Source organism: Brassica napus, chromosome A7 (genome assembly GCF_020379485.1).
Source record: "Brassica napus cultivar Da-Ae chromosome A7, Da-Ae, whole genome shotgun sequence".
Taxonomy (NCBI): Eukaryota; Viridiplantae; Streptophyta; class Magnoliopsida; order Brassicales; family Brassicaceae; genus Brassica; species Brassica napus.
The window spans coordinates 12,174,397-12,196,744 of NC_063440.1; the positions used below are offsets into that span (position 1 = coordinate 12,174,397).

The 22,348-nt window shown below is 39.4% G+C and overlaps 6 protein-coding genes across 6 annotated transcripts; 4 read left to right on the plus strand and 2 right to left on the minus strand.

Annotated features, from left to right (window-relative positions):
• Positions 1 to 1,250: 1,250 nt before the first annotated feature.
• LOC125576137 (zinc finger BED domain-containing protein RICESLEEPER 2-like) lies at positions 1,251 to 3,876 on the plus strand. The gene is made up of 3 exons (XM_048735514.1): positions 1,251 to 3,302; positions 3,380 to 3,707; positions 3,788 to 3,876. The coding sequence occupies exons 1-3, from the start codon at positions 1,251 to 1,253 to the stop codon at positions 3,874 to 3,876; spliced, it is 2,469 nt and encodes an 822-aa protein (XP_048591471.1).
• Positions 3,877 to 5,117: 1,241 nt separating this feature from the next.
• On the plus strand, positions 5,118 to 8,110 carry LOC106358129 (glutamate--glyoxylate aminotransferase 1-like). Its single transcript, XM_013797878.3, has 13 exons — positions 5,118 to 5,496; positions 5,710 to 5,775; positions 5,854 to 5,971; positions 6,065 to 6,146; positions 6,237 to 6,324; positions 6,389 to 6,547; positions 6,640 to 6,813; positions 6,902 to 7,033; positions 7,108 to 7,173; positions 7,255 to 7,319; positions 7,383 to 7,474; positions 7,557 to 7,713; positions 7,801 to 8,110. The coding sequence occupies exons 1-13, from the start codon at positions 5,389 to 5,391 to the stop codon at positions 7,928 to 7,930; spliced, it is 1,437 nt and encodes a 478-aa protein (XP_013653332.2). The 5' UTR covers positions 5,118 to 5,388; the 3' UTR covers positions 7,931 to 8,110.
• Positions 8,111 to 8,761: 651 nt separating this feature from the next.
• LOC106358133 (60S ribosomal protein L27a-2-like) lies at positions 8,762 to 9,378 on the minus strand. The gene has a single exon (XM_013797884.3). The coding sequence runs from the start codon at positions 9,307 to 9,309 to the stop codon at positions 8,869 to 8,871; it is 441 nt and encodes a 146-aa protein (XP_013653338.1). The 5' UTR covers positions 9,310 to 9,378; the 3' UTR covers positions 8,762 to 8,868.
• Positions 9,379 to 10,084: 706 nt separating this feature from the next.
• On the plus strand, positions 10,085 to 11,625 carry LOC106356364 (ubiquitin-conjugating enzyme E2 variant 1A). The gene is made up of 5 exons (XM_022688801.2): positions 10,085 to 10,306; positions 10,512 to 10,651; positions 10,988 to 11,113; positions 11,183 to 11,309; positions 11,395 to 11,625. Exons 1-5 carry the CDS (start codon positions 10,279 to 10,281, stop codon positions 11,448 to 11,450), a joined length of 477 nt encoding a protein of 158 aa, XP_022544522.2. The 5' UTR covers positions 10,085 to 10,278; the 3' UTR covers positions 11,451 to 11,625.
• Positions 11,626 to 11,846: 221 nt separating this feature from the next.
• LOC106356365 (probable peroxygenase 7) lies at positions 11,847 to 13,706 on the plus strand. Its single transcript, XM_013796128.3, has 6 exons — positions 11,847 to 12,103; positions 12,215 to 12,316; positions 12,439 to 12,524; positions 12,879 to 12,973; positions 13,103 to 13,228; positions 13,509 to 13,706. Exons 1-6 carry the CDS (start codon positions 12,070 to 12,072, stop codon positions 13,675 to 13,677), a joined length of 612 nt encoding a protein of 203 aa, XP_013651582.2. The 5' UTR covers positions 11,847 to 12,069; the 3' UTR covers positions 13,678 to 13,706.
• A 100-nt stretch (positions 13,707 to 13,806) lies between these two features.
• Positions 13,807 to 22,259, minus strand: LOC106358134 (mediator of RNA polymerase II transcription subunit 23). Its single transcript, XM_048736748.1, has 18 exons — positions 22,000 to 22,259; positions 21,868 to 21,914; positions 21,693 to 21,792; positions 20,571 to 21,621; positions 20,279 to 20,496; positions 20,007 to 20,205; positions 19,660 to 19,931; positions 19,508 to 19,591; positions 19,337 to 19,431; positions 19,105 to 19,267; positions 18,606 to 19,022; positions 18,131 to 18,244; positions 17,926 to 18,051; positions 17,693 to 17,841; positions 16,217 to 17,238; positions 15,954 to 16,135; positions 14,430 to 14,533; positions 13,807 to 14,318 (listed from the first exon to the last, which is right to left on the minus strand). The coding sequence occupies exons 1-18, from the start codon at positions 22,105 to 22,107 to the stop codon at positions 14,114 to 14,116; spliced, it is 4,656 nt and encodes a 1,551-aa protein (XP_048592705.1). The 5' UTR covers positions 22,108 to 22,259; the 3' UTR covers positions 13,807 to 14,113.
• Between the last annotated feature and the right edge of the window lie 89 nt (positions 22,260 to 22,348).

Sequence of the window (22,348 nt, forward strand, 5' to 3'; positions counted from 1 at the left end):
TATATAGTTCTGACTTCTGCGGATCTTCGCCGTGTAGCTTATGAAAAATCATTCAAAAGAGTGAAGACTGATTGTTCGTTGGCTACAGGGCAAGATCCGCACTGAAGTTAAGACAACTTGAAATTATATGGTTGCTTGTTGCATGTTGTTTCAATTGTCTGTCCTGGTTCGCTTGAAGTTTAGTGATTCAGTTTCTGATATCTTTTTTATTTTTGTAGGTCAACAAGGATGACGCTGGTTATGACGGTAAAGCATGGTAAGTCTTTAGTTTGTACTCATGTTCTTAAATCTTAAACTTACATCAACATCAAGTCTCTGATATGTTTTTTTTTTTGGTTGGTTGCTTCGATTCACTACCGGTTCGAGTTAGAGTTACAAAGCGACCGTTCGAGTTACAATGCGACTTCTGAGGGTATGATTCACTTCCCTTCTTCCTTTGTTAACTGATAAGTAGTGTTGTCATAGAAGAGATTACTTGTTTTGACTAGTTCAGCGGATTTTTGCTGCGTAGCTGATGAAAAATCATTCAAAGGAATGAAGGGTGATTGTTCATTGGCTACGCTGCAGAATCCGCTGCGAAGTTAAGACAAGACTCTCTATGTGTATCTGGTAGCTTAGTTACTTGTTTTGATTACTTGTCTTGACTAGTTCAGTGTATTTTGGCGGCGTAACTAATGAAAAATCACTCTAAGGACTGAAGGGTGATTGTTCATAAGTTACGCCACAAAATTCACTGCAAAGTTAAGACAGGACTCGTGTTCATAAGTTATGTAATCATGTCTCTGATGTTTAGTTGTCTCTGATCTCTCTTTTGGTTTTGATTGTTTTCTTTGTCGACCTGTTGGAGTATTGGTGAACAAGGAGGAGGCAGGACCTCAGGTCATGGACCAGCCTTTCATTCCGTGAAACTATCTTCAGGACCTCAGGTTAGTCACTTAGCAATAGGATATTGTGAAAAGAAGCTGATGTAGATTAGAAGTTAGAGCTCGCTAAGTTGATTGGAGAACTCGTTGTCTTGCTTAGAAATAGGAAGAATTGATAGGAATGTTTAAGCTGCTTGTCCTCAAGCAATTTTAAAGTTTCATACTCAAATTATAAAATTTAATTGCAATATTTGTGGTTTTAAAAAAAAATAAAAAAACCCTAAGACCACTAACCCACGTATCTTTCCTTAGGTCACAAAGCCGTAACTTAGAAACTTAGAATTATCAGAAAAAAAAACCGTGAGAGCTGAGAGCCTGAGAGACGATATGGGATCAAGAGGCGAATCAGACGATCAGTTGACGTATGATACTAACTACACGCCACCGGCTACGTTGGATTTTGAGACTCAACAACTCATTGCTAGACTTGGTGCAGCTGCTGAGATCGGTAGTCAACCCCGTGATGAAGAAGTTATCGCAAGAGAGAAGCAAAGCAGCAAAAGAAAGCTCATCAGTTTGGTTGATTCGGAAGAGGACTCTGATGTTGAGATCACTCCAACATCTCAAACAACAAAGCCTCGGAGACCAACCACTTTTGGAACTGCTTCGCAGAAACCCATGGTCCAATCCACACTAGAAATTGGTAGTGGCTCATCCAAGCAGGCGTGTAGTCAGAAGAAGTTTGTTCCTGTGAAGTCGGTTATCCGTGGAGGGAGAAGAACCAAGGGCGTGTCTAAGGGCTCCGGTAGTCAGTCTCAGAAGAAGAAGAAGAAGAAGATGGAAGAGGAGATACCGGAGCTTGAGGATGAACTGGATGAAGAAGGGCTTGATGAGCTTGAGCTCGGGGAAGAGGAAAGGGAAGAGAGGCAACAATCAGATGTGTGGAAAGATTTTACGGTGGTCCAAAAACCCAATGGAAAGCAGAAAGCTGCTTGCAATCATTGCAAGAGGGAATATGCATGGCAGTCCCACTCGCATGGAACCAGTGGGTTGAGAAGGCATCGTATGAGATGTAAAATGTATCCAAGGAATGGAGAAAGGCAGCAGCAACTCAATATCGATGGAAGAGTTGTGTCTCGCAAGTATGATCATGTTGTGTTCAGGCAACTGGTAGCTAAGACAATAGTCCAGCATGATCTACCGTACTCCTACGTGGAGTATGAAAAGGTGAGAGACACATGGAAGTATTTGAATGCTGATGTCCAAACCATATGTCGAAACACAGCGAGAGCTGATGTGTATCGCTTATATGAAAGTGAGAGAGACACGCTGAAGAGAGAATTGGCTAGTCTTCCTGGACGAGTCTCCTTCACCTCGGATTTGTGGACATCAGTGAAACGGGAAGGATATATGTGTGTGACAGCACATTACATTGATCGGAATTGGAAGTTGAATAGCAAGATCCTAACGTTTTGTGCTCTACCACCACCACATACTGGTATGAATGTTGCTATTCAGCTCCTTGATTCACTAGAAGAGTGGGGAGTTCATAAGAAGGTGTTCTCGGTGACGTTAGACAATGCCACCAGTAATGACTCGATGCAAGATATTGTGAAGTCACAGCTGAATTTGGATGATGCTTTGCTGTGTGGAGGAGAGTTTTTCCATGTGAGATGTGCAGCGCACATTCTTAACCTCATAGTACAAGATGGGTTGAAGGTAATTGGAGACTCTTTGCACAAAGTAAGAGAGAGTGTTAAGTATGTACTGTCATCGGAAACACGTGAAAACTTGTTCCAGAAATGCGTTGAGGCTGCGGGTGTAGTAGAAACTGGGGGTCTACTCCTCGATGTTCCGACAAGATGGAACTCCACTTTCTTTATGCTTGAAAGAGCCATCAGGTACCGTCGAGCCTTTGCCAAGTTGGAGACATTTGATAAGAAGGGTTATAAAATGGCTCCCACTGCTGAGGAATGGACAAGAGCTGAGAATATCTGCAATTTCTTGGGTCCGTTTGCTGTAATCACGACCTTGATGTCTGGTTCGAACTATCCTACTTCAAACGTGTATTTCTATCAGGTTTTCCAGATCCATAATTGGCTTCGGATCAATGAGGGAAGCGAAGATAAGATTGTGAGATACATGGTGCCACCGATGAAAGAGAAGTTCGATAAATATTGGGATGAAGTCAGTGGTCTTTTTGCAATGGCAGCAGTCTTCGATCCAAGGTTTAAGCTTTCCATTGTCGAATGCTGTTTGGAAAAGCTTGACATGAGTACACGTGATGCAAAGCTAAAGAACTTGCGTGAGAAGCTTAGTATTTTGTTTGAGTCGTATGACAAAAAATCCAAGAATAGCTCACCGTCTACAGAGCCACGAGAGACTGTTTCACAAAAAGCTTCTGGAGCAGGGACAATGGGACTGTTTGAGAACTACGGTGTGAGTGTTTATTAATTTTTAAACCTTTTGTTCATCTCTCTTTTCATTTCTAATTTTTTTCTAAATAACCTTCTTAGGATTTCTTTGCATTTCGCAAAGTCAGTGGGGTTGCGACTGGAAAAACACCTCTAGAAGCTTATCTTGATGAACCACCTCTGGACATTACTAATTTTCAGAGCTTGGACATCCTCGATTGGTGGAAGGATAATGCCCATCGGTATGGGGATTTGCCTGCAATGGCATGTGACCTGCTAAGTATTCCAATCACAACAGTGGCTTCAGAGTCCTCTTTTAGCATTGGATCTAGAGTTCTTAACAAATACAGGAGCCGTCTTCTCCCAAAAAATGTGCAAGCTTTGATATGCACTAGAAATTGGATCAAGGGATACGAATCTTATGCACATGGTAATTAATTCACATTATTATTTCTAGTAGAGTATCATTATCCCTTAGTCCTAAGTAAATGAAATTTCTGATATTTACAGATGAAGAAATCGATGGTGATGGTGAAGAAGAGAAAGTGCCATCATTTCAGTCCATTGTCAATGGGGAAGATGAAGATGAGGAAGCTTGAATTGTTATTTTGATTTGGTGTTTTTATTTTTTACAATCTGCTACATCTTGTTTTACTTGCTTGGTTTTGTTTTGACTGCTTTGATTTGGTGTTTTTCTTTATTTAAAATTTGTTAAGACTAAAATCTCATCTTCTACATGCACTATAAGATTTGGTTATCATCAATAACTCGAGCTTGGTTATCATCAGTGACTTCAAGAACTTATATGAATTGAAATTTTGACTACAAGGACAAAATGAATTTAGATATGTAGTATAAAAGCCTGAATTGTACATCTTTAACACGAAGATGAAGTGTCCTGGTCTCCTGGAGCAGCATGCAGCGTCAGTAAGTGTTATGGAACAGCACACAGCGTTTAGAAGTCCATTGGTGCACCTGATGGTTTGCAGCCCGCGGGACGACCTGTAAAGGCCTGTGCATTTCGGCGGGGCGGGCTTGGGCCGAGCTATTGGAGACCGCATCCCGCGCGGGCTTGACCCGCCGTAACCCGCACAAGAGAAAACCCGCAGCGGTCCGGGCCGGGACGGGACGGAACAACCCGTTTGACAACACTAAAAACAAATATTAATATGCAATATATATATATATATATGTATATATAAAAGATAAATTACAAATACTTATATTTTAGGAAATATATATCCACTCCTATCCTTTATATGCAAATATATACATGTATTAAAAATATATAAATTATATAATTATTTTATTTTTATGTAAGTTTTATAATTTTCAATTAAATTAACTATTTAGTTATTAGTGTTTTAAAATAAACAAATTTTATTTCTAGTAAGATATTAATATTTTGTTCTATTTTTAAATTAAAATTTTATTTGTATAGATTAAATCAGATACTCAATCAAAAATGTAGATTATCCTGACACCTAGCTAATATCTGAATAATTTCAGATAAAATCGGATAGGAAAATTTATAATCCAAAAGAAACAGATCGAGTAGAATAATTCCAAAAATTTGGATTTTAGCTCCCTGCCACCCTAGAGTGTACTGAGGAGTCAAGAAGATGAAACAGTGGAAACACACAAACCTGCGTGTAAAAGAAAGAGGATGAAACAATAATGGAGGAGACGTTGCTCTCCTATTGGTCTTGACCTAAAAGTAGTTTACAAGTCGACACATGATAAATATGTGCAATCTTCCACCTGGAATCTCCGCCACATTCTCTTCTACTTTATCTGTCTCTATATTTATATTTTTTTCTCCGAGAAGGGTCGTCGTATAGATAAATGGTCAATAGACTTTTGTCTGAAAAGACTTTTGTCTGAAAAATCTTGTTCGTCCATTTCAGTGGCTCTGCTGCTTCATTAGATCGACGAATGGTCCAAGTTTATGTCAAACACACAATTGTAATCTGCTACACAACACAATATTTTAAGTCCTTTTTTAATCTAAAGTCGCACACATTTTTAGAGTTTGGATACAATAGCTATCCCCACTCTTCCTTGCTTTGGCTCTCGAACGTGACTAACTCTCCAGAGAGCATTTAAGATAAATGGCTTTAGAGTATGATTCTTTGAATGAAAACGTGAAGAAGTGTCAGTATGCCGTAAGAGGTGAGCTCTATCTCCGAGCTTCTGAGCTTCAGAAAGAAGGCAAAAAGGTAATAATACCCTTTTGGCTGATCATCTTCTGTCTTTACTCTTAAAAAGATTGCTATCATGTGTGTGTCTGTGTCCTATATATCCAACTTCAACTATAAAACCTTATGATAAGTTGATAAAGCTGTGACTGGTTTAGGACGTTATGATATGTCCATAGGTTATCGTTTTTTTGTTATTGTTAACTTGTTTCTGTTGAATATGTCACATAACAGATTATTTTCACAAACGTTGGGAACCCTCATGCTTTAGGACAGAAGCCGCTGACATTTCCTCGTCAGGTATATATATTCTCAGACCATCACACATAAAATCTACGCTGAGTCTAGATAATTAAAAACAACAACCAATTGCTGCAGGTGGTTGCCCTGTGTCAAGCTCCGTTTCTACTAGATAACCCTAATGTTGGAATGTTATTTCCAGCTGATGCTATTGCAAGAGCTAAGCACTATCTTTCCTTGACTTCAGGCGGTCTAGGTATCATGTTTGGCTAACGCATAACTCAGCTGCTTATTGGTTTAGTGTGAAAAAACCATTAAGTTGTTTCCTGTTTTCTGTGTGTGTTATCAGGTGCTTATAGTGACTCAAGAGGCCTTCCGGGAGTTAGGAAAGAGGTTGCTGAGTTCATCGAACGGCGTGATGGCTATCCCAGGTGATCGATTGCTTTCACTTCTGTAATGAGATATTAGTTTAAAAAGCAAAGCCAGCTCAGGCCTTGTGCTTCTTATTTGTCATATCACAGTGATCCAGAACTCATATTTCTCACTGATGGAGCTAGCAAAGGTGTGATGCAAATCTTGAACTGTGTTATACGCGGTGCAGGAGACGGGGTAAGCTCTGTCCCAAGAGGTCCTAGTATCTGCAATGAATACTCCTGACATTTCTGTTTTGCAGATTCTAGTTCCGGTTCCACAGTATCCACTCTACTCAGCGACCATATCACTCTTAGGTGGTTCTCTTGTTCCTTACTATCTTGATGAGTCTGAAAACTGGGGGCTTGATGTTAACAACCTTAAGCAATCCGTTGCTCAGGCTCGTTCTCAAGGAATATCAGTAAGCTTTCTTTGTTTCCATCTTATTCTTGTAATTATCTATGCAGTTATATGTCTTTGTTCTTACTGATATGTCTTAACTGAGGGATATAGGTAAGGGCAATGGTGATCATTAACCCCGGGAACCCAACTGGCCAGTGTCTAAGTGAAGCTAACTTAAGAGAGATATTGCGGTTCTGTTATAACGAGAAGTTGGTACTTCTGGGAGATGAGGTTTATCAGCAGAACATATACCAGGATGAGCGTCCTTTTATCAGCTCCAAAAAGGTCAGTTTTTGCTTGCATGCTACTGAAACTTGTGTATGATTTGTAGTCAGTGTTTTAACATGAACATTCTTACAAAACACATAAAAAGGTTTTGATGGATATGGGTTCGCCGTTCAGCAAGGAAGTCCAGCTTGTATCTTTCCACACTGTCTCTAAAGGGTATTGGGGTGAATGTGGTCAGCGAGGTGGATACTTTGAGATGACCAACTTCCCTCCCAGGGTTTTGTCTTTATCTCTCTGCTTTAAGCTACTTATGTTATGTTTGTCACATAACATAATCATAGTATTATGCAGGTTGTTGAAGAGATATACAAGGTTGCATCAATAGCCCTGAGTCCTAATGTCTCTGCGCAGATCTTTGTAAGTTAAAAGTCTTATTGTAATGTTGATTTTCAAATCATAGGTATGTTGTGAGACTGAGAGTGATATGAAATGGTGCAGATGGGTTTGATGGTTAATCCTCCAAAGCCTGGAGACATTTCATATGACCAGTTCACCCGTGAAAGGTATTATACATGAAGCACACATGATTGAATCATTTATAATCCCATTTTGTACATTTTTTCTAGCAAGGGGATTCTTGAATCTTTGAGAAGAAGAGCAAAGATCATGACTGATGGATTCAACAGCTGCAAAAACGTTGTCTGTAACTTCACAGAAGGTAAAGGGAAAACAAAACGAAGCATAAACATTAGGACATTACTTCTCGTTGATTCTTGTGTGTGTGTATGTATATATGTTAGGTGCAATGTATTCGTTTCCTCAAATACGGTTGCCACCGGGAGCTCTCCAAGCTGCGAAGCAAGCAGGAAAAGTGCCTGACGTTTTCTACTGTCTCAAGCTCTTAGAAGCCACAGGAATCTCAACAGTGCCTGGCTCTGGATTTGGACAGAAAGAAGGGTACAAACAACAACTAAAGAACTGGTTTAGCGTTATTGCTCATTTGATGATCTCTTGTTATTTAGTAACTCGTTCGTTTGTTGACAGTGTGTTCCATCTGAGGACAACAATCTTGCCTGCGGAAGAAGAGATGCCTGAGATCATGGATAGTTTCAAAAAGTTCAACGACGCGTTCATGACTCAGTATGATAATAACTTTGGTTACTCCAGAATGTGATTACTTCTATCTTCTTCTTGTTATGAAGATGAATCGATGTAGTACACTTGTCTTTCTAAACTCTCTACGTCTCTTGCTTCCATATTCAAATTGGAAACATTTTCTCAAGTTAGGCCGGATCCAGTTAGGCCATTGGGTTATGTTATGTGATATAGAACTAATAATCACAGCTGTTCTGCTCTTGATTATCTATAAGTACAACTGGAAGAGAGAGAAAAAGAGAGGTGAGAAGTATTTCTGGTTCCTCGGTGGTCTCAGGATTTGAGGCTAAACGATTGTCATGAATGTGTTCAGATCGAGGAGCTCAAATGCGAGGAAGATAATACTATTCAAATCGATAGAACAATCAAAAGAAAATGGTCAATGAACTATAGTCAATATTGTTGATTCATAATTGAAAATGTAGATGAAACAGTCTACACAAATTCATTCTTAGCAAAAACAGAGGTTCTCATCTTCACAAGGGAAACTTTGTTATACTACATTACGAAATATATGAGCTTGAGGTTTACGCATTATGATACACATTATCTAATTGAAGAGCAAACTAAAACATAGATTCGATACTTCAAGAAATGAGACTAACATGGAATCTTGAAGTGGCGACAAGAGTGTATAAGACTAGGGAGAGCAATGAGACTAACATGGAATCTCAAATGAATCAGGAATGAAGAGAAGACTAGCAAGGAACAAGAACAAGCAAAGAGACTCTTAAACCAATCATATTAGAGCAAGAGTACAGGCAGGCTAGGAACAAGACTAACATGCAAATGAGATCAAAGTAAAGGACATAGCGTTCATAACACAGTCCCTAACAATACCAACACCACATTTAAACTCAAAACAACGATTATATAATCCATTAATATTAATTAAAAGATGTCTCATTCCAAAATATCCAAAAAGCATAACAAATTCAAAAACACAAAAACGAAACCTTAAGCAGTAAGCACAACGGCACCACCAGCCTCCTTAATCTTCTTCTCAGCAGTCTTCGAAATAAGCTTCGCCTTCACCACAAACGGCTTGCCCTCAGGCAAATGCCCTTTCCCCAGAACCTTAAAGAACCCGTGCTGCGTCACATCGATCATCGGCACCTTATCTTTCCCCGCCTTGGCCTTGACGTCCTCGGGGACGAGCGACCAGAGCTTGTCGAGGTTGACGATGGGGCAGTAGAACTTGTTGCGGAGCTTGTGGAAGTACCTCATCCCCACCTTCCCGAAGTAACCGGGATGGTACTTGTCGAAGAGGATACGGTGGTGGTGCATACCTCCCGCGTTACCGCGACCTCCGGGATGCTTGCGGTGCTTCCCGATACGCCCGTGACCGGCGCTGACGTGGCCTCTCTTCTTCCTGTTCTTCTTCAACGCCGTCGCCATTTCTTCAGATCTATGCTTGGGATTTTTTTCTGTGAAGAGATTGGTTTTTATATAAAGGGAGCTGAAAGAGCTAGGGTTTTTTTGGGAGAGTAGTAGATAAAGGTTTTATGTTAATGGGCTTTTTATGGTGTTCAGTAGGTTGGGCCTACTGGAGTTTAAGGCCCAATGATACGACGCGGACATTGGGTAAAAGGAAATTAACAGAAATAATTGTTGTATATCAAAAGTATTTCCATAGCTTTTTTTGTAGTGTAACAACAGTGTTCATGATTTTATTGAAAAGAGAGGATATAAGTTCTGAAATATATATCCCATAAAACAGTTTGCATATTTTTTTTTTTTGAGAATTTATGTTTAAAGTGATTTTAACATTAGCTTTTCATGCTATTAGACTCTCTTTTTTTGTTTTTTGTTGTCAAAGATGCTATAAGACTATTAGTTAGACTGTTAGTGAAGAATATAACAACTCTCTCGCTCTCTGTCTATTATCTACACTGTAAATGTTTGCTTTATGTATAGTGTGGACTGTGGATAAACACTAGCAATAGCATTAGACTTATGCATCCCTAACAAAGAATCATACTGTGATGTGACGTTTTAACATTACTGGTGTTTCCTTCAATCACCAAACCTAGATCTTAGAAAATGACATGCGAAAATTAGTTACATGGATAGTAAGGGTTGAGAAGAAGTAGTTTGTGATATTTTAATTCCCTCAGTTTACATAATTCATATTGGGTGCTATTTATTGATTCTTCTTCTTTTGGGGCAAAATAAATAATTATTTTTAATTGCAGACGTACGTGAAACACGTTGTATCATAAAGTCCTAACCAAATTATAATTTGTCCGTATCGCTTCTACTTCCAATCTTGTCTCTTCGACACATCCTTAACAGTACTTCAACAGTCTCTCTTTCTGATTTTTTTTCCTTCGCTTCTGCTGAAAATCATCTTTACCTGATCCGGCGATGAGTTCGGAGGAAGCTAAGGTCGTTGGTAAGTCCGATCAATTTGTACATTTCATTATCGATTGATTTTCGGATCTAGGGGTTTAGATGTTTTGACGCGGTTAACAAACATAATGTGACCGGATCCACTTTCTCCGGTTTAAGAATCTTGATCTAGGTTATGATTTGCTTTCAAGAGTTTGGGTAAAGTAATGATTATTTTTTTTGTTTTGTCTTGGTTGGTTGTTGTGTAGTGCCAAGGAGCTTTAGACTGTTGGAAGAGCTGGAAAGAGGTGAGAAAGGTATCGGAGATGGTACCGTCAGCTATGGTATGGACGACGCTGATGATATCTATATGCAATCTTGGACCGGCACCATTCTTGGCCCTCACAATGTAATCCTTCTTCTGTGTCTCTCAATTTGTTTAGATTCACTGTGTTTGATGGTTTAAGATTGCACATTTGATTACTTTTCGTAGAGAACAAAATAAAGTTCATGTTTGATCCTAATTTGGATGCTTAAGAGTCTTCTTATACTTTTTTTTGTCTCTGCGTTTTTGGGTAATATCTCTCTCTGTTCCCTAGAGTAACTAGTTGTTCTTGTTATTTCAAATGCTCTGTAGCTACATTTCTTGACCACTATTGATTATAGAGTAGACTGCAAAAAAAAAATTGAACTTGTTTGGTTTCTGCTTTTGGTTTTTTTTTTTTGGTGATGGACTGAATATCAGACTGCATACGAAGGGAAAATCTTCCAGCTGAAGCTCTTCTGTGGAAAGGAATACCCAGAGCGTCCACCTACTGTGAGATTCCAGACACGGATCAACATGGCCTGCGTTAACCCCGAAACTGGAGTCGTAAGCTCTTCATTTGTGAGTGAATATTGCTGTGTTATATATGTATATCAGCTTATTGTGTGATCACAGGTTGAACCGAGTCTCTTCCCTATGCTCACTAACTGGCGGCGAGAATACACAATGGAGGACATTCTGGTTAAGCTCAAAAAAGAAATGATGACTTCCCATAACCGCAAGTTAGCTCAACCCCATGAAGGTAATTTCTATACCATCTTTGACTCGAGTGTGTTTGCTTATGATAAGTCATAGGACCTCCTCTAATCAAAGTCATGTGTGTCCAGGTACGGAGGAAGCTAGGGCAGATCCAAAGGGACCAGCTAAATGTTGTGTCATGTGAAGAGAGAGGCTGGGAGGCAGCCAGCAATTTGTATTATTATAAGGGACATTAGTGTATATAAACATCAGTTGAAGCTTTTCCCTACAACTTAATGCTATACTCTTGTTTCAGATTATATATATCCACCAAAAACAGGTGATTCTGATCTTAATAAATTTTATACCTCTGCTTTCTCTTTTTAGTTCGTAAATTCGTTGATGAGTTTTGTTCAGTGAACTGGTGTACTGCACAGTATCCTAAATCCTGTAGTAATGAAAACAATGGACATTCTCCTACTTAGTTTATATTGTAATTAAGAACAAATAAATAAGAAAACAATTATATTCGGAGTGATGAGCAAGCAGAATTCATATTTTATAGTACCGTGTATGTGAAGAAAGGGCCGATAGTAAATTTAAAATGAAAAAGAAATGTTGTATAAGGGAGTCTAACACTGTCTCTCATCCTTATGCTTCAATGAGAGTCGCGTTTACGCATATCAATACATGTAGAGGACACATTTGTACAAAGATACACACTAAACTAAAACATATCCTGATCAAATCTTTGTTATAAATAAAAACTAAGAAGATCTTCTTTCTTCTTTCCTTACTAACTTGTCCGATTTTCTCATTAGGCCATGGCTCCTTCCGCTGCCTCTTCAAACAATAAAGGTTACTTCCATCCTATTTCCCATGTTGAGAGTTTTTTGTTTTCTTTAGTTAGTAATTCAAAAGAGAGAGCAGTAGATAGAATTAATATATTTTTGGGGTTATGATATGTAGAAGGAGAATCTGGTGAGGAAGGATATACTGCATTGGAGAAACATGTAGCTTTCTTCGACAGGAACGGAGACGGCGTCATTTATCCTTGGGAAACCTACCACGGTATAAGTTAATAAAATATACCAAGTAATCACATGTTTAAAGATGAATGAGATCTCCATGTGTAAGCTTACCTTAGTCAATGTTTATTTTAAAATCATAATTTGATTGGTTTGATGTAAAAGGATTTAGAGCGTTAGGGCTAGGGCGTCTCCCGTCAGCTATTGCTGGTCTCTTTATCAACATGGGACTTAGCAAGAAAACTCGCCCGGTAATAGCATTTCTCTTTCTTTTTCTTTACTCTTGGTTTTGAAAGGCTTTCAAGAATACTATAAACACATTGGCTTTGACCCTAAAATTTTAATAAGTAATTTGACATAAGTTCTTTGATTGTTAAAAGAAAATTTATTAAATATTTCTGGTCCCTAAAATCTTATATATAGTCACTGAATATAAATTTACTGTAACTTTAGGCACTGACTCAAAAAAATATATCGACATAATGCGTTAGATGTTGTTTTGTAAATTGTTTTTGATTAGTTTTGAGGTTCGATTATGCAAACAATATGTGTTAAACTATTCGGGTATATCTAGTATTGAAGCCATTAATGTGAATTTTAAATAGGGGAAGGGATTCTCGCTGTTGTTTCCAATAGAAGTGAAGAATAGTCACTTTTGCATCCATGGTAGTGTCACTGAAGCATACGACAAGAACGGAAGGTTTGGTTCATTTCCTCCTTAATTATCACAAACCATAGATGATTTCGTGCGCACGTAGTTATTAAACTTGATTGGAAAACATACAACTTTGCTGCAAATGAGTATATCACTTCCTTGTGAGTTTTGCAGATTTGTGGAATCGAAATTCGAGGAGATATTCAAGAAGCATGCTCGCTCACATCGAAATGCTCTCACTTACAAGGAACTTCTTCAATTGCTTAAGTCTAACAGAGACCCTGGAGACTTTGGAGGATGGTTTGTTGTTTTTATTTTATTTTACGGAATTATATATTTTATTAACAAATTATATACCATTCGTATGCATCTATCAACATATCCCACATCAAGAACTGAAAGAGCGTAAATGAGAGAAATGTATATTCTTATGGTAATCTTACATTCATGATGTATATTTTTGAGTGTGAATTAGACTCACTACCCCCATGACATTTTTGTTTCTGATATATTTTAGTGATCTAGAGAAACTTAAAACATGATTTAAGAGCTTTTGAAAATATATATTTTAAATACACAGGATTGCAGCATACGGAGAATGGAAATTATTATATGAATTATGCAAAGATGAAGATGGTTTATTGACGAGAGAGGCAGTAAAGGGCGCCTTCGATGGCAGCATTTTCAGAAAATTGGAGAAAGAACGATTATCTTCTTCTCATAAGAAGAACGAAAAAAGAAGACGTTAAATATTTCCAAAGCCCATTCATCCATCATCTTCAACGTTACAAATTAATAGATACACTTATGTGACTAGCGTGTATCTTATATGAAAATGGTTTGTTGTTGTAATGCATTCTTTACATAAACATATATGATATTTTTGTGCAATATTCCGATAATACCATTAGAAAATATAGTTATGACATGGATATTCATATTCAGACACAGGACTAGTCTCCGCGAAAACAAGCTATTCTTTAGTCTCTAGGAGTGGAAGTAAATACAAACAAAAAGTTATCATTTGATAATATATATACATATAATACACATAAAATTAGTTGTCACCACTGACCAAACTTACCAGAACAAGTTGTTGGTGAAATCAGTTTATGTGCTTCTTTCTATCGCTCTACCAGCTTTTGCCTCCACCACGGACACAACATATTAACTGAGTTTTTTTTTCTAAGAGGTGTTGGTCTTTGCGGCATTCTGATGAGCAGCAGCATATATCGACGTATTGGGATCAGTTCTGAGGTGAGAGAGAAGGTGTTGTACATCTGGTCGGAGAGAATCTGCTGCTCTTCCAATTAAGGCCAATATATCTGGTCTCGGCTTGCTGCTACTTTGAACTGCACCTCCTTGTCCCTCGTAGTGAACAACATGGTGACTGCAACCATTAGATCACAGAGATCAAAACAAACAAGCGACATTAAAGTCTAACACAACTAATCACTTGAATAATCATATGAATCCATGTTCAGGTATTGAATAAGCTCACAGGAAATCGATAAGATCTGCAATCTGGGATGCTTCAACAGGGACCTGTGTCTGTGAGTTTTTCCCGAAAACATCTACCATTGTGGTCAAGAGAAGGGCTAGCGTCTGTTGAGAAACAGAAAAGAATACCAAAGTCAAAATTAGACAAGAAAGAAACACAGAGTCTGAGGTTTGTGATTAACAACATCTCGAACAGGAAGGTCATTCCTATTATGTTATGCTTGAGAGAGACTGTATTATATCCAAACCCTACCAAAAACCAACTAACTAAATTTTGAACCGAACTAATCGAAATAGCCGAACTAACCGAAATTAACGGAATTTATTCAAAAAATAACAAAATTAAACCAAAATCTAAACGAAATCAAAAACTTCAGTAGAATTTTAAAAAACCGAACTAACCGAATACTAAACCGAACTTTCTTTCGGGTTAATTTGATTTATGTTGAACCGAACTACCCAAACCAAATAACCCGAACTAACCAAAAACCGAACCCACAGGCCTAGACTGTTAGGCATGGGCATTCGGGGTCCCAATCGGGTTTCGGTTTTATCCATTCGGGTTTCGGTTTTTCGGGTTTATCAAAATCAACCCCATTCGGGTTATATAAAAGTTCGGTTCGGGACCGGTTCGGGTTCTGTCGGGTTCGGGTCGGGGTTAGTAAATCTTCAAAGAACCGGTATAACCCATTGTACTTTCGGGTTCGGGTCCCAATCGGTTTTTCGGTTTAAAAATACTTTATTTGTACCTATTTTGTAACTAAAACATAAATGAAATCGGTTCTTCGGATTTAAAATACATGATTTGTACATATTTTAATAGCCAAAACATATCGATTCAAAAATAAGAAAAAACATCAAACGTGATCATTCAAAATCAAGCGAAAGATAAACATAGTTAGTGATAGAAAGAAAACCAGATAAATGAAATCATAAAACAAAAAATAAGTTCTCATGAAATGAGAAACATTATTCAATAAAAACAAAACCAAAATCTAAAAACTTCAGGCATCAACCGCCACATTCCACCATCAACCTTCATGTAACATATAATTATTTTAGAAGTTCAATAATATCTTAAAGTATTTTGGATACATATTAAGAATTAAGATCATATTTGGTAGAAGTTCTTTTTGTGATTTTAAATGTTTCGGGTTCTATCGGACATCCATTTAGGTCCGGGTTCGGTTCGGATAATACCCATAACCCAAAATACCAAAAAACAGGATCCATTCGGTATTTATGTCGGGTTCGGATCGGTTCGGATTCATTTTTATCGGATCGGGTTCGGTTCGGATTTTCGGGTTCGGTTTATTTGCCCAGCCCTATAGACTGTATTGTTAACATTCTTAGAGCAATAGTAAAATGAAACCATGAATGGCCTTTCGTAATAGCTGCTCAGAGCCAGAAGCTACAGAATATTCAAATTCTAACCAGCCATTGATATAACATTTAATGTGAACAAAATGTTACATAGTAACTCGGAATAAGACCAGTTCGTATGGGTAGGAGCCATAAGAGTTACCTTGTTAAAGAGCGCATGTGTGTTTGCAAGCCTCGGGAGAAGCGGTCCCATAATACGGAATACAACTCTGAGCATTGCCACAGATGTCACAGGCCGGAGGTTCTTGATGATGAGATGCGTGCCATCAAGCCATTCTTGTGGGAGATTGCTGAAGAAAGCATGAAGCAAGGCCACTATATTCCCTGGAACAAGACAAAACGATCCACATGTAAAAAAAAAACAAACATTCACCTGTGGATTCAGAAGCTATATATAGTGAGTACCTATGGCGGTTGAGGTGTTGTCCTGAGCAGCCCATGTAGGATCCATCAAAGCATACCCAACAGCAGAGTCTAGTTCACCTTGCGATCTCTTCCCATCAGTCAGCCACCACGTTTCCCTTACCACACGTGAAGCCTCCATGTAAAGCTGCGTGTGAAAATCTGGAGGGAGCTGAGCAAGCAGAAGCCCACAAGCTTGAATCAACAGACACGACAGTTGCTGACATGTATAACCGCTTCTAGAGACAAAGCTCGCTGTGTTCATACAAGTGGACCTGCTTGCGCTCATTGAGTCCGTGCTCCCTCCTGAGGGAGACGTAGGCAGTACAGAACCTTGCCCCACTCCGTTTGCAGCGCCGTGGAAGCCGTTGCCAGATTGAATAAGTGTGGACTGTATGTTGACGATTATCTGAACAAGCGAAGAGACAATCTGAGCAGCGGAGACAGGAAGCGAGAGGATCTCAATCACAGCCGTTTCAAGAACAAGTTGAGTGTATGTTCCAGGGTCCTGGATCTGGTAGAATGCTTTCTGTCCCTCAGAGGCGTTAGCTGGTCCGGGCTGAGATGCTCCTGGCGTTTTTCCATGAAGAGATCTCGCTGAGGAGCTGTTTAACATGTCTGCCATCGAGCCAGACCTTGAGCTACAGTTGCTGCTGCTGCTGCTAAGCGGAGGTATAACGTTGTTTACGAGATTCAGCAAAAGAGTGGCGAAGTAATCAAGAGGTGGGCATGTAGGGGAGCTCGGGTTGCTGATGTACTGAGGGAATGATTCAGAGAATGGAATCTTGCTGAGACCAAGGACTCTGAGGATCTTCACAACAAGTTGCCCGGGAAGGTGACCATAGAAATAGGCGAGTATGTCACGGACAAAGGTGAATCTGAGAGGATGGTAAGCCAGGAAATGAGAGTAGGCAGTCAAAATTTTGTCAGCTGTATCCATTGCATTGTTCTCGATGAGCCTGTACACCACTAGAGGGATAACTGGAAGCAAACGTGCCGCAATGTCATCAAAGAACGTTGGATACCTGCGTTTAACACAATTAGCAAAGGTAAAACATTACCAAATTTAACAGAATGCTACACATAACCAAAAAGAAGCATAAAATCATATTTTTTCAACACATTTCCAGGTCAGACACAAGTTTACTAAGTTCTCACTGATTCTGGAAATGACTTAAATATCTGTGGACCAATAAAAGTCATTTGTTTGAGGATGTTTTCTTAAAGGGAAAAGAAAATCGAGTTTTGAGGCTAGTATAAATACGTCAAGGGATTATGAATTATTCATTTATATAACCAATATACAAACTCTAAACGGGTATTTGACTCAATAACGTTTTGCTCTAAAGTTTTTTTGCTTTCTTCCAAGTTAATTCGCCTTTGTTCACAACAGATGCCAACAAAACCAGTCGAGCAATCATGTAATAAAGAGAGCTTTTGTTAGAAATCAGTGAGTGTGAAATGGGATAGACACGTTACCTGTCTTTCCAAGAAAGATGGTTACCAAGGGCCTTCTGGAGTTCATTGCGTTTGAACACCTGCGTGAAAAGCCAGTGCTCAGGAGGCCCACGGTTTGCGCAGTACATGTTAATCCTCTGCATCAGCTCTGGCCTTTCAAGTATAATTTTCTGTAAAATAAATCCAAAAAACAAAATCCTTAGAAATTTGATAAGATCAGACGCTTATTTCAAGTAAAAAGCATGAGAACATACTGCAATTATCAAGGCGTGCGGATCATCATCACGGTCAATGAGAGCCAGAATAAAAATGTCAAGAGGAAGCATTTCATGTGTCCAGAAGAAAAACGCAAGATTTGCGTCGTGCTTGTCTAGAATCTCCTGAAAATATATATCAAGATGCAATGTAAAAAAAATGAATCAAGTAATGAAAAAAGTGAGTTTAATCAATCTTAGGAACCTTTATATTGTGTCCACGCTGAAGGTCAACATGAACTTTGTGAAGCAAAACATCTACCAAAGTGTATATGTTAGCAGTGACTTCTTCAGGTGAAACCTCTCTTAGAACCCGTGCCTGATAATAAGGACAAATCATACAACTATTTCAATTAACAATCTGTTCACAAATTTGAAGAGACCAATATTCAACAATCAGCTACTCGGTAACTAGCCGTTTCGTAGAAAATTAGAGATTAGACGGATAATTAGCAGAGCCTAGGAGTTTAACAAATTATTGATTTTTTTTAATATATTTTACTTAGCTAACATTATTGCTTAGTTTAATATATTTAGATTGATTTAGACAAATTTAGATCAATTTTAACTAATTTAAAAAGGTTTAAACCGATTTGAATTGCATAAATCAGGTTTTAAGAAGATCATTTTGTCTATGACCAATTTTCCTAGAACATTGGAAGAGACGAAGCAAAACAAACCAGATTAGCGCTGTTGACTTTATCAGGGTGGCCTTGCATGAGCATACAAGCACCAGCGCATAGATACTGACGGTGCTGAGGAAAACTGTGGCTGAGGTACGTCATAACATAAGAAGGTTCAGCAGACGGTGAAAGAAGCTGAGTGCACTGGTTTATCACAGTTGTTTCCGCCTGTTGCCACGCCTGAATCGACAACCCTCTCTTGTCTACCCGCCCACTCAAAGCGTCACGGAGAAGAGACGGGAAATGACGCAGAGTCTTCTCTGACCACGTATGCTGGCTCGTCGCGAGTATCTGCTCCAACATGGTTTGCAGATAAACCAAGTGATCAGCATCTGCGATACCGCGTGTTTTGATTGTGATGGCAAGTGTCATGATGGTTATGCGGTTCAACGTCTCAGTGAACTCAGTTGGCCCCTGGTAGAGATAGTAACATAACAAAAGTTATTAACACACCGAATCATCATGGCATAAGGGAGAGTTAATTAATAACACTTACTTTGCCCTCACGTTTCACAGAGAAGAAGTCTCTGAGTGATAAAATGAGATTCATGCATAAGTTTTCGGCTAGTCTGAATATACGGTGGTCGCCACGTTTTGCTTTCAGTGCAGAGATTATTTTGGTGACATCATACATTAAGGTTTTGCTTTTTCCTTGGTATCTGCAAAAAGATGCATCAGTAACTTTGTTTTTAGTCTTAACTTGAGAACTTTTTTTGCTCATTTTCTACCTGTATAGAGGAAGCAAACGGTAGTTCAGAATCTCAAGAACAAGTAAAGTCACCCCAGGTTTGCTTAGCAGAGAAGCATTTCTCTGTGCCAATTGCTACACAAAAGTTAACAAAACTCATGAATCGCTTTGTGATCAATCATAAGGTGAAAGAAGGAGCCAAACAGCTTACTGTGAAATGCGAACGGAACATAGAGTGAGGAGAAATGAGAAGCAATCTTGTGTATGTCTCAACCATTGCAATGCTAGGAACAACCTGCAGCAAGATGAGGGCATCAGCAAACATATATAATAATCATTGTGAGACAAAAGTAGTAAACAAACCTGGCTAACAAACAAAGCTTCTTCCATCTGAAGAGCCAGTTTCAAGCACAAGTTCATTGAAAAGCCAGATAGCAATGACATTGGTAATGGGGTCACTTCCTGCATCATCATTACTCTTTCGTTTGGTTGTAATCCAGGTAACTCAGCCATTCCAGATGAAGACAACCAGTTTATAACTGTTTCACACGCCGGTTGTGCCATGGTATAGGAAACTACCCAAAACATGCCGATGGACCTATCATCCAAATTCATATAATCCATCATGCGCTCTCCTGAAAACAAGAAACAGAATGAGAAGGGAGTTTTCTCTAAGCGTCTGACTAGGTAAGGAGTTGTCAGGAACTTACCTTTGCTTCTCCACCACTCATCAATCTGTTTCCCCTTCAAGAGTTGGTCATTGTTTAGGTAGGCTCTAGTTGTTGCGCTTAGTGACCAAATCCGGAGATTCTGACAACTGCTTACGAAGTCAAGCAACACACTCTGAGGATTATTGGGATCAGTTCTGTCTTCCCTGTGAAATGATAAGATCTTCCTAGTCGTCTCCACCTGAGAGATAGAGCAGAAGTTATAATGCCAAGCTCAAAGAAAAGGAATTGAATTGAATTGCAGCTGCAATGACCTTTTTAAGATCGGAGTTCAAAGCAGTCATCACAAGCTCAACGCGTATTATTTGAGCAAGCAACCACGTCACGTGATTCGTTCGAAGAATATGGTTATCATCACCGTTAAGTCGCAAGACCAACTTGTCAATAAAATCAACAAAATCAGTACACCCACTTTTGATTAGAAAGAAGAATATATCTGAGAAAACAAGCCACTCTTGCCAGCAATTTGCATCTGCACAGAGAGAAGCATCAGATACCAAGTTAATAACAAAGACATTGTTAGGGAAAGACAGAAAAAAACATTGCCTGAGTTGGTTAGCTTGAGAAGCTCAACAATCCTGTCAATGATCGCCTCACAAATCATGTCAGAGGTGAACACAGCACCAGGGATAGGCCCTGCTTGCGCAGAAGGTCTATAACCTGGAGACACAACAAGAACACGCTTCCACCAATCCGGAGACGGCGTGGTGCGAATAGCATGTCTAATGCAACGCACCGCTCTCTCCCAATCCAAGCTTCCTTGTGGAATAGACATGGCCAGATCCTCTCCACACAAAGGCTCCCCAAGCACACTCGGATACGTAATAGGCGAGTAGCGAAGATGCGCCACAGCTTCAGCAGAGACATTGGCAGGCGTCTGAGACGATATACGATGAGTACCAAACGTCGGACAGTGGAGATGCTGGTCCAACATGAGCATGTGCATAGCCATAGCATCCCTCCTCCTGTGTATCTCCATGACAAGAGTGAACAAGGCTTCATCACCATCAGGTATGTTCTCTATAAACTGCAGACCGCTGCGGAGCAGCTCGTAAAACGGAATCCGGGATTGACCCTCGTCCACCAACAGCCATATAACTTCCAAACAGCTCCTCAACCACTCAGATAAACTCTTCTCGGTTCCCATCTCTCTCATGTCCCAGCTCACAAGCCAGCTCATCATGTGCTGGAAGATCTCGGCGTGAGTTACCGGTTTGAGGTTAAACTCAACGCCGATCAAGATGATCTTGCAACTAATCTGACGCAGACTGTTAACCGCTGCAGCTCTTACGCGTTGACTGCTTCTCACAGCCAAAGGAGTTAGAGAAGCTTGTTCGTTCCCTGGAGAACCAATACCTACAGGAGCTAAAGACTGTGAAGAAGTAGCTGAAGAAGAAGCAGCTTGGTTTAGTGAGGACTCAGCAGCGGAGACCGAGGAGAGAAGGGATGGTAAGAAGGTATCCCAGTTAACGAAACCGATTCTAAACAATGCACGCAAGGCGAAGAGAAGGAACTCAGCTCTAGGCGCGTGGTTGCTACACTGCAACACCATAGTTACTGAAACTGACTCTGTGATTGCTCTCAACTGATCAGGATCCTGAATAAGAGTCCCATGTAAGCTAACAAAGCTAACAAGAGAGGAGGTAAAAAAGATGGAAAGCTTTTTACATTGAATTGGGTGTGAAGCTGCTCGAAGTCCACAATGAACTGCTCGTTTCCAGGAGGGAAGTCTCTACTGGGAGCATGAACACGCTTCTGGGACTTGTTCCTAATCATAAAAAGGATGGATTTTTATTAGTTAAATCGATGTGAATGAAGTAGGTGAGGATTCGTGGAAACGTACGGAGGAGGATCTCGTGCAGGCTCGTCTGGCTTTTGCCGGCTTCCTCTCTGTCAAAAAAGGTGAGGTTTTTTCAGGGAGAAAGTTTAAAAGTGGGAGGGGGAAGATGGAGAAAGAGAGAGAGATTGATATTACCCCTAAGTAGAGATTGAAGAGGTCGATGATCTTGGCACGAGCAGGATGGAACTGGTACGATCTAGAGGATGAAGGAGCTGTGACTGTGCGCTGCTGCGATTGATCCATTGTAAAGCAGCTCTGTTGTCACTTGAGATCTTTCTTTCTTTCTTTTTGTGTGTTATTTTGATGAATCAAATGAGGTTTTGGGTTTAAAAGGTAAGCTCTTTCTTTTTATTTCAGAGAGATGAGAACACAAAGCTTGTTTTGTTTCCAATCTTGACTCGTTAGACCATCTTTAACGCAGAACCTTAAGAGGTTCTTAAAGATAAAAACTGATTTAATTAAATGAAAATTAAAACAATAGGCA

Excerpts from the sequence above, each read along its gene's own strand:
- LOC106358129 (XM_013797878.3), top strand. The coding sequence starts at position 5,389 with ATGGCTTTAGAGTATGATTCTTTGAATGAAAACGTGAAGAAGTGTCAG. Across the intron at positions 5,776-5,853 it reads CGCTGACATTTCCTCGTCAG|GTGGTTGCCCTGTGTCAAGC; the intron begins GTATATATATTC and ends CAATTGCTGCAG. Across the intron at positions 6,325-6,388 it reads TACGCGGTGCAGGAGACGGG|ATTCTAGTTCCGGTTCCACA; the intron begins GTAAGCTCTGTC and ends TCTGTTTTGCAG.
- LOC106356364 (XM_022688801.2), top strand. The coding sequence starts at position 10,279 with ATGAGTTCGGAGGAAGCTAAGGTCGTTG. Across the intron at positions 10,307-10,511 it reads GGAGGAAGCTAAGGTCGTTG|TGCCAAGGAGCTTTAGACTG; the intron begins GTAAGTCCGATC and ends GTTGTTGTGTAG. Across the intron at positions 10,652-10,987 it reads CCATTCTTGGCCCTCACAAT|ACTGCATACGAAGGGAAAAT; the intron begins GTAATCCTTCTT and ends ACTGAATATCAG.
- LOC106358133 (XM_013797884.3), bottom strand. The coding sequence starts at position 9,309 with ATGGCGACGGCGTTGAAGAAGAACAGGAAGAAGAGAGGCCACGTCAGC.
- LOC125576137 (XM_048735514.1), top strand. The coding sequence starts at position 1,251 with ATGGGATCAAGAGGCGAATCAGACGATCAGTTGACGTATGATACTAAC. Across the intron at positions 3,303-3,379 it reads GACTGTTTGAGAACTACGGT|GATTTCTTTGCATTTCGCAA; the intron begins GTGAGTGTTTAT and ends TAACCTTCTTAG. Across the intron at positions 3,708-3,787 it reads ATACGAATCTTATGCACATG|ATGAAGAAATCGATGGTGAT; the intron begins GTAATTAATTCA and ends TGATATTTACAG.
- LOC106358134 (XM_048736748.1), bottom strand. The coding sequence starts at position 22,107 with ATGGATCAATCGCAGCAGCGCACAGTCACAGCTCCTTCATCCTCTAGA. Across the intron at positions 20,206-20,278 it reads TGAACTCCGATCTTAAAAAG|GTGGAGACGACTAGGAAGAT; the intron begins GTCATTGCAGCT and ends TCTATCTCTCAG. Across the intron at positions 19,592-19,659 it reads AAGCTTTGTTTGTTAGCCAG|GTTGTTCCTAGCATTGCAAT; the intron begins GTTTGTTTACTA and ends ATCTTGCTGCAG.
- LOC106356365 (XM_013796128.3), top strand. The coding sequence starts at position 12,070 with ATGGCTCCTTCCGCTGCCTCTTCAAACAATAAAG. Across the intron at positions 12,317-12,438 it reads TCCTTGGGAAACCTACCACG|GATTTAGAGCGTTAGGGCTA; the intron begins GTATAAGTTAAT and ends TTGATGTAAAAG. Across the intron at positions 13,229-13,508 it reads CCTGGAGACTTTGGAGGATG|GATTGCAGCATACGGAGAAT; the intron begins GTTTGTTGTTTT and ends TTAAATACACAG.